The 9,874-nt window shown below is 35.4% G+C and overlaps 2 protein-coding genes across 2 annotated transcripts in view; both read right to left on the bottom strand.

The window, feature by feature from the left end:
- On the bottom strand, nt 1–1,604 carry zgc:162634 (uncharacterized protein LOC555881 homolog). Its single transcript, XM_058767425.1, has 3 exons — nt 1,272–1,604; nt 487–551; nt 1–347 (listed from the first exon to the last, which is right to left on the bottom strand). Exons 1-3 carry the CDS (start codon nt 1,478–1,480, stop codon nt 154–156), a joined length of 468 nt encoding a protein of 155 aa, XP_058623408.1. The 5' UTR covers nt 1,481–1,604; the 3' UTR covers nt 1–153.
- A 5,609-nt stretch (nt 1,605–7,213) lies between these two features.
- galnt18a (UDP-N-acetyl-alpha-D-galactosamine:polypeptide N-acetylgalactosaminyltransferase 18a) overlaps nt 7,214–9,874 on the bottom strand; it is a 61,245-nt gene continuing 58,584 nt past the window's right edge. Inside the window, exon 11 of the mRNA XM_058768014.1 lies at nt 7,214–8,157. Coding sequence (XP_058623997.1) covers nt 8,011–8,157 — 147 coding nt within the window. The 3' untranslated portion in view covers nt 7,214–8,010. The remainder of the gene's footprint in view (nt 8,158–9,874) is intronic.

Raw genomic sequence — 9,874 nt, 5'->3', positions numbered from 1 at the left:
TAGCTTTGTTATTTGCAGTTTTATTCTGTATTTTACATCGTTTGCTTCAATGTTTATTCAGTGTTCTTAAATATGAATGTTCACTGTTTGTTTACAAGCAAGCATTGTTCACAAAAATTCCTACAATTAAAATTGTCTCACGGTTTTACAGTTTTAATTGTGTCTAAACAGCTTGATTCCCATCCATTTCCAAAGGTGAAAGAAAACATAAACAGGAATTGTAACTGGCAGCAGCAGGCTGTAAAAACACACGCTGCTTGCACTCGTACAGCCTTGAGGGAAATTTTCATCCACGGTTGCCGAGTAAAACAGTCCAGACAAGGATATCAGCGGCACAAGAACAGTCACTGTAGACAGGGAGAAAAACATTGTGGCAGAAAATTAACAATGAAATATTTGCTTTATAAACTCAAGATTCAGTGGGTTTTTCAGTCGCTTGGCTCTTATGGATCATTCTTGCATCTTGTGGGATCATGTTAGGAATACCATCAATGACTGGATACGCAATACCAAGCTCTTCGTTTATTAATTCGTTGCTCCTTTCGTCGTACCTTGAAATAAATCAGAAGCAAATACATTTATTAGTTATTGATAATGATAATCTTAACATCCCTTACAAAGATGTATCATGTTAAACATATTTAATAATACAGTTACTATAAACCATACTAAATGAATATGGGATCTCCTTATATAAAGCAGAATGTCTTTCACATGTCTTTATAATTCTGTAGCATTTTTGTGAAAATAGATTTTAATATTATAATTTAATTGTTATACACAAAATAATATTTATGTAGGCTATATATAAGCAAATTATATATAAATGAACTTAAAAAAAAAAAAAAAGTGCCTATGTATTTATCGGAAGAAAATGTATGTATTAGTATTATTGGTAATTATAATCTGAACATCCCTTACAAAAATGTACAAGTTTATGAAAAAATACAGTTACAATAAAAATACACTATTAGTTCAATTACTATAAAACCCACACTAAATTAATAAAATCTTCATATAAAGCAGAACGCTTTGAAATGTGTAATAATGTAACATTTTGCCTCTCTTTTTTTGAAAGTAGCTTTTAAAATTTGTTTAATTTTAATGCAAAATTATAGTATCATTAATGTTAATAATAAACCTTTTTATTCACTTAAAAAGTAAGTATATAAGTAAGCAATAAATGATCAAAATAATAACTATGATGTTTGTGATAAAAGTTCGTTGTCATCACTGCTGGTAATAATATTATGCATGATGAACAATCATACCTCAGTGGTTTTTTGGACAGTGGACACACAAGAAACTCGAGCAGAGACTCATCAAACGGCTGACTCTGGCTGTCCTTCACTCCATCGCTGCGGCTGCGCTGTTGTCCTCGGATCTTCACGGCGCTCGCGGGACGCAAGAGCGACAGGACGCTCGCAGATCTCTGCACGCTAAACACTCCAGTGGCAAGTGTCCTCAATGCATGAGACATGTCCGAAGACAGCTGTATGGCTAAAAATCTAAACTTGTTTCACCCGTTTGACAGACGCCAACACAGCGAACCGGAAGCGCTGAAGTAGGCGCGTCTGTAAACGTGTCCCCTGATCTTTTACATTCGTGAGATGGTTCCGGTTGCAAATTGCTATATATATGTGACCCTGGACCACAAAACCAGTCTTAAATGTCAATTTTTCGAAATTGAGATTTATACATCATCTGAAAGCTGAATAAATAATCTTTCCATTGACGTATGGTTTGTTAGGATCGGACAATATTTGGCCGAGATATGTGAAAATCTGGAATCTGAGGGTGCAAAAAAATCAAATATTGAGAAAATCGCCTTTAAAGTTGTCCAAATGAAGTTCTTAGCAATGTATATTACTAATCAAAAATGAAGTTTTGATATATTTACAGTAAGAAATTTACAAAATATCTTCTTGGAGCATGATCTTTACTTAACATTCTAATGATTTTTGGCATAAAAGAAAAATCAATAATTTTGACCCATACAGTGTATTTTTGACTATTGCTACAAATATACCCCAGCGACTTAAGACTGGTTTTGTGGTCCAGGGTCACATATTAGTTTGAAAAGAAATGTCATTCATAACAAAATATTCATATATCTGGTTTTACATGGTCTGCACAAGACTCATCAGCAAGAAAATGGATGCAGATATTTTGAAATATATCATTAATTTAGGTGTTCGGACAGACATAATTAACACTCACACGTTGGCTATTATTGCACTGATCAAAATAATAATAAAAAAGTAATAATACGAAAAATGTAAATGAATAATCTAAACTACTACTAAGCTATTGTTACTGATAAAAAAAAAACTTTTATCTGCATCGATAATAATGAAAAACTAATAAAAGAGTTTAGTAATATATGTAAACTAATAATCTAAACTAAGAAGAAGAACAAAAAATTGCAAGTGATGCAAAAGTAAAAAATGTTTAATAGTGGAATTATGGCACACTACTAAATTAAATTAAAGGGTTCTCTGCATTAAATAGGCTACTGATTATATCAAGATAAATAAATAACTAACTAACTATAGAAATAACGTATTGGTTAGATTTATTAATAGATATATTGGATAGAATTATGACATTTTATACCTCATTAAACGAAATAATATCTTGAAAGCAGTGTGTGGCGCTCTTGCCTAAAGCATTGTAAAACAGAAACCAACCGGAGAAACCGAGATTATTCATGAACAGCAGATGTCGCCAGTGAACTGTATCCAAAAAAACAAACTACCAACTCTTGCAGCAATGAAAAAAAACAACACTTTACTTTGAAGTGCTTGTTGTGAAACAAGCTGAGACTTAAATTAAAGGCAGAAGCTGCCAGGAGTGGAGAAGCTCTCTGATCGTATTGTAAACAAAGTATTGTGGCGTATGCAGTGATACAAAATATCGTATAAACCAACAGATTGTATATTTCACTGGGCCTGTGATTTTGAGTGGCTCTCAGAAGACTCGTTCACACAAACAACAGACTCGAGCAAAAGTCAAGCATCTGACCAGCCTTCTGATGTCCAGAGGTGGCTGGATCCTCCTCAGAACTGCCCTCTTGATTTGAGAGCTATTCTTCAAGAGTCTCAAGTGCAGCTCTGCTTATTCATCCAGCCGGTTTCTCAAGACTTGTCCAGGGTTTTATCAGGGGTTTATTTGTTTGGCATGCGCTGTTGTGGCAGATCTCTCGCTCAAGGCAGGCAAGGTTTACTCAAAGATATGGAGGAGACAGCATTGGCCATACCCTGTTTGTGTGTATTTCCACCAAAAACACAGAAAGGGACACATCCCCCAATATCCATACACTTCCAAATTCAAAGCTGTTTCGTGTCAATATTTGTAGTGTTTTGAGCTGATGGAAGAGAAAGAGCTGGAAGGAAGCTCATGAGCACCAGAGACCTCAGTTCATTGACCTGCCAGGCATGTCAAATAAAACAAACCCGCTCCAGGCCAGGACAGACGGCATTGTGGGTAGGTGCACTCTTCATTGCATTGAACGAATAGATTGCCTTAGCCATGTGAAATCTGACTATACCCTCTTGCTCTTCTGAAAATGTTTACTTCTGTGTCTGGGACCTAAGAGCTGATTGCTAGAAAAACAAAAACAGAAAATTAATCGAAAATGAACTGAATTTAAAGTTGAAAATGTGTATTATTTGATTAAGAAATCAAAGACAACTCATGAATTATGGGATATTCAAGGTTTGCTGTGCATAAAAAATCCATTACATTTACCTTGTTTCATTGTCATAAGTTGGTTAACCTTAGATCTCTAGTGTGGTCTTTTCAATTAAAACAATTTGTTCTCCGTCAACTGATGGCAATTAGACAATTTTGTTATTGCCTTCTGTTGCCATTTCCAGCCAGCATCCTTCAGAAAGGCTTTCACAGTTGCTAGAATCCAGTTAATCAAGCTTGAACTCTTTTCTGCTCCATTATCCACCACAGCATGAACGCTGAGCAACATATGATTGTGTGAACTGTCATTATTTCCTTTTGTTTCAGTTTCCATTAATGCAGATGGTGCCAATAGCGAAATATGCAAACGAACAGCAATATGCTTCTTGAAATGCCTGAGTGGGCCAGTGCGTGCCAGATGGGACTGGCTAATTTCTCGCCCATGAAAGAGAATTAAAAACCATACGCTTTTCCTCATTTAACACAGCTGAATTTAAGGACTCCATTCTCTTGTTTTTAGTAATTGATATTTTCAAGATATGGAACTGTTGGTTCAATAAGAAACACCTTTATTTACATAAAGGATACACATTAAACAAAACACAGGCCTATAATCAAACATTAAACCCAGTGTTTTCAGCCTTCTGGGGGTGAATTAAAACACTCCAGCAAGTCCGTTAAAAAAAAAGATATTAAAAGTTTTCTTCTATTGAACAAAATGAACATTTGCTAATGATCTAAGCATTATATAAGGTAATAATGTTGGCTAATGTTCTTAATTAATTATTATTCTTAATTAATATTCTTAATTAGTTATTATATAGCCTAGTGTTTCTGAGAAAACATTGCTTTTTATACTCTTTAAGAGATTCCTGTGGTGGTCTATAGGATCTTAGCTCCTGCTAATAAAAAAATAGTTCATTAAAGGGATACTGTCGTAAAAATGTCCTTATTTTTATTTTCTTTGCCTACAAAAAGTATTCTCGTCGCTTCTTAAAATTCAGATTGAACCACTGATGGCACATGGACTATTTTGAGGATGTTTTTTACACTTTTCTGTGCCTTGATAGTGTAATTTACTTGGCAGTCAATAGGACAGTCACAAGCCTCCCGGTTTTCATCCAAAATATCTTAAATTGTGTTCCGAGGACGAACGAAGCTTTTACGGGTTTGGAACGAAATGGGGGTAAGTGATTAATGACAAAATTTTCATTTTGGGGTGGAGTATCCCTTTAAGGTGAGGTACGTAGGCTATTAGGGAAATTTCGTAGGTAAAAAGTCCATTATTCATTGTCAATAGTGTAGAGATGTATAAAGCACAACTCACACAGAAATCGCAACAGATTTCTGTTGATCAACGCAGTGACTTCGCACGACCAACTGGAACCTGTTACAAAATCTCTGTTAGTAAATCTTTCGCTCTTACTGAAATTCCCAATCGCGTGAATTCCTGTATTTACCCGATCTCATGGCAATATGTACTTTTTGACAAAGTGTCTAATTCGTAGAACCCTACACTTTTGTGAAAAAATCATACATATTTTACGAGGTGGAAAATTTGTAGGAATTTGTATGAAGGACTTGACCCCGCCCCTAAACTTAACCGTCACAGAAGTCGTACAAAATTGTATAAGTGCCCTGTTGAAAAAAACCAACATGCTGGTTAAGTATGTTTTGAAGCATGACTGCTGGTTTGAGCTGCTTTAAGCTGGCCCTAAGCAGCTCAGGACAAGCATATGACCAGCTTAAACCAGCTCATGACCAGCTAAGAACTCAACTTTATGCTTCAAAAGCATAATGCTGTTTTTTTTCAACAGGGTGAGGTTGTACGAATTTGTAGGAATTAGCCACCTCGTAAAACAGGCTACTTGGCCATGAGATAGCGTTCGTATTTCGCCTTGAAAATTCGCAGAACAATGGTAAATGTGATCCTATCTTTACAATATACACAACACTGCAACAGTATAGCTACCTAAAAATGCAGAACATTATGTAGTGTGACTAATGTTATTGCCAAAAAAACAATTTCCTGTTTACTGTTATCTAGATAAACAAATTTTCTCCATGTTCAGTATTATAATTACTTTGCTCCATTTGCACAGCACTTTATGTAGAAGAACTGTCGCAGTTAGTGGAAGGTCCTTGGGAGAATACAGTAATTTATTAAACTCGGAGGGTTTGGCTTCTCAGCCTGTGGGATTATGAGGTTCAGAAGTGCTAACCCAACAGTTTTCAGGCCTGATAACAAGCTCTCCAAATGCTCTGGGCTTCTCACGCTTCTAATACTCTCATCAATGAAGCGGGGACAGTTCCACCTTTGATTAATGATCATGCTCAGAATTTATACTGCTAAATTAATTCTTCTGGTCACTTAGCAGTAAAATACAGCGGGACAGGGAGAGGATTCTCTATTGTCATCAAGGCCATTCGTATGGATGTACACATGGATGTATTCATTCATTCATTGTTTTACAGCTTTATTGTCTAAAAACGTTGAATAATAGAACTAGTAAACCCCTCGTTCCATCACAAATGTCAAATATTTTAAAAGAACCAAACTGCATTTACTCAAATATATTTTTTAACATTATTGTCTTCCATTTCCACTACAGGCCAAGTAGCTCTTATAAAAATCTTTTATGCCCAACCATTGTGCTTCCCAGCAAAAAGTGTTCATTTTGACCCTCAGAAGGTCAGTCAGAATAGGAGTTTTATCATCTCAGGAGGCAAACTGTATATCTGACAGGTCTGGAAGTGCAGAGTGAAATAGAAGGAAGATGAGAAATTGTTTCATATGATCTGTCTCAGTGTGGATGTTTTTTTGTTGTTTTGTTTTTCAAATCAATACAAACTATTTCAAGGATGCAGGCGTATTGGAGACTTCCTGACAAATGCACTTCTAAAACTCATTTAGATTTCCCATCTCAGGGGATGTAGCTTTTGCAAGTTGCTTTTCCAAGAGATTGTCAAGACGATGCTTAGACGTTTTGAATTGTTTAAATAGCGTAAATAAAGAAATGCTTCAGTGGTTTAAATATAACAAATAACAATCTCCATTTCTGTCTTTGAGCTTCCAGCCTTTCCAGTGTTTTTTCCTCTTTTTTTCTAGGAAACAGAAATGACAGAACCACTCATGAAACTGTTGTTCCTCGTTCAAGCGGCGTGTGTATCTGTGTTTGAGAGATTTGAGGGATTTGGATAGCTCAGAGCTGTGTGAGGATGTCAAGTGTTGCTGACTTTGATTAAAATGATGGTTTTGTCCCACAGGAGATTGGAAGACAAAAAACAGGAGATTTTCCCGAAAGCAGAAATGAATTTGACTGAACTGTGAATGTGGAGCTTTAATTTCCGTGAATGCAGGACCTCTTTTGGTATGGTATAGAGAAACTGTATGAATAGAGACTTCTTGAACTTAAATCAAGTTTTTATACCATGGCATTAGTTATTTTTAAATGTCCATACTTTGAAGAAAGCACTGTTTTAACCAGCTTTAGATGGTCTGATTTAAAATTCAAGAACGATGAGTTAAAATCTTTATTATTATTTTTTTAGAAAGACTATTTACATTTATAAAATATTTTTTTCCACATCAAATAATCACAATCATCATTCACAAACCTGAGAAAAAAACATTTCAAAATTATGCTACACAGTAGCAAAACTACTAAATGCTTAAATACACAACAGCCAATAATACAGCAGAACATTTAAAGAGACAGTTCACTGAAAAAAAAAAATGAAAAAGATAATAATGAAATAATTACACAATTTTCATGTTTGGGCGAACTATGCATTAATTACTCACCCTCATGTCGTTCCAAACCCATAAGACCTTCGGTACTCGTCAATGGCAAGAGACTGACCCGGAAGAACATTACGGTTGATGACACATGGACTATTTTAATGATGTCCTTACTACCTTTCTGGGCCTTGAACATGGTAGTTCCTTTGCTGTCTACGGAGGGTCAGAAAGCTCTCAGATTTCATCAAAAATATCTTAATTTGTGTTCAGAAGATGAATTAATGTCTTACAGGTTTGGAACGACATGAGAGTCAGTAATTGAAGACAGGATTTTCATTTTTGTGTGAACTATCCCTTTAAGCATCATTGTCTCTAGTCTAAACCATCTTTTTTGGTCAAAATTAAATGTTTGACACTTGTTCCATGTTGGCTTTGAGGTCCGACACAAGACGTGAAGATGTTTACAGTGTTAAATAACAGAGAACAGCAGCCTTCCCTCGACACAACAATGTGTAAAGGGACACTGTATCTCAGTCCACTACATATCCAGAGATGCGTCCCATTAGACACTATGCTTATAGACCTTTCCCAGGCAATATGTTGGTAATTGTCCATTTTTGATTGCTGCACTGCTGAAGGGCCAGCTGATATCCATGATCCACGTCCGCACTTTCCACCAACTCCAAACAACGCTTCGACTTCCTATTCTGAATGGAGCCTCCCTGCAAGACACAATACACATCAAAATGAGTGAACAATGACATTAAATTGGTCCAGGATCATGAAGGATCTTGATTTGTATGATGATTTTCAATGGAATCCATTAATCTTAAAATGCTAGAGTAGACCTGTCCTTCTAATACCGAATCCGAGCGGCGCTAAGTGAGAAATCAAAGCAACACTTGCACCTCGAGAAACATATTTCTTTCAGTCAGTAAATACAGTATGAAATACACCACCAAAGCCTTTCAGAACTATGTCAAAAGGAAAGTGATGTTCCTGAAGTGGTTGCTTCTGAAGAAGAGCCTGAAGGATCGAGAGTCTTTACAGTGTTGAAGGAGGCTCCGGAGACAGCTGCAACATGAAAGAGGAGGCCGCGGGCGAAGTGTCGCCCTCGTCCAATCATCTGTCACCGTATGAAATCCAAGGTGTATGAAACACCAAATGTCTCGCTACACAGGCTAAATCATATTATCGAAGACGCACAGTTGGAATATTTGTATTACTTTTATGTCACTTTTCATTTCCTTGGCTGCAACATTAGCATTTGAAAACAAAATCGTATACACTGTGCTAAGTGTGAAACTACATTATTGGATAGAATACCTTCATAAGGTGGTTAGTGGTGGCAATTTAGAACAATTTAGAGTAGTGCATAGTGTATAGTGCATTATTTAAAACTCAACTTTACACTTGAACAAAACTCTAACCCCATGTATTACATTTACATCAGCAACCAAGATCACCCTAGAACACTCTAGAACCACAATGCCATGTTTTGCACAAGCAAACAGCACACATTTTCTTCAGATTATGCAAAAATCTAGTTTTTCTGCATCTAGTTAGATTTTCAACTAGCCATATGTTTATTAAATGCTGAGCAAGTGAGTTATACAACATGCCTCCTCTCATTACGATTCACGCCAGTGACTCATGAGGCGCATCCTATAATTATGTAAAGCAAAGTTGCGTTTTAAATAAAACAGGATGAATTCATTGTGTACAAGCCTGTAGTGGATATAATTATCTATACCATTGACCTTCAATTTTCTGAGTATTATTTAAATGGCTGTATGATTGCTTAACATGTTCAACCCACACAAGTGATACTCAAGTATTAAATAACCATTAACTGTAGATATAAAATAAGAATAATGACATTGATTAAAAAAATTTTTTTTCTCTTTTCAATTTTACTTTATATAAAATTTGAATGCGTGTCATACTGAATACAGTACGTATTCACAATATAAATGGGCATGTATGTAAATGAAGAGTTCATTTGCATAAACAGATAACTTCAAAAATCATGTTTTTTCATTGTGCATTCCAAATAATCTCAATCATGGGTTATTTTGATTAAGTAAAGATAACTTAAAAAATACAGTTAACTAACACAATAAAACACAATAAAAACATGATAACATAATAAAAAACATGATTTTTGGAAAAATGGAGTTATCTGTTTTTGCAAATAAACTCTTTAAATGTTAATTTGCAATACAATGCTTCTGAATTTGGGGACAAAAGCACCTCTCAGTCAATTATACCTTATATTGAAAACATAATTATGCAAGTTACTAAAAACTGACAAAAATATTTAAAACCTGGAAGACTTTGACCATGTCATTCATTGTTGTTTCATGTTTATTAATGTTTGTTCATGTGATGCAGGGATTTCCAAGGGATTTTTTTTTTGTTGTCAGTCAAACCACATTG

This window comes from Onychostoma macrolepis, chromosome 25, assembly GCF_012432095.1.
Source record: "Onychostoma macrolepis isolate SWU-2019 chromosome 25, ASM1243209v1, whole genome shotgun sequence".
NCBI classification, from domain to species: Eukaryota; Metazoa; Chordata; class Actinopteri; order Cypriniformes; family Cyprinidae; genus Onychostoma; species Onychostoma macrolepis.
This window is presented reverse-complemented; position numbering and strand designations above follow the sequence as displayed.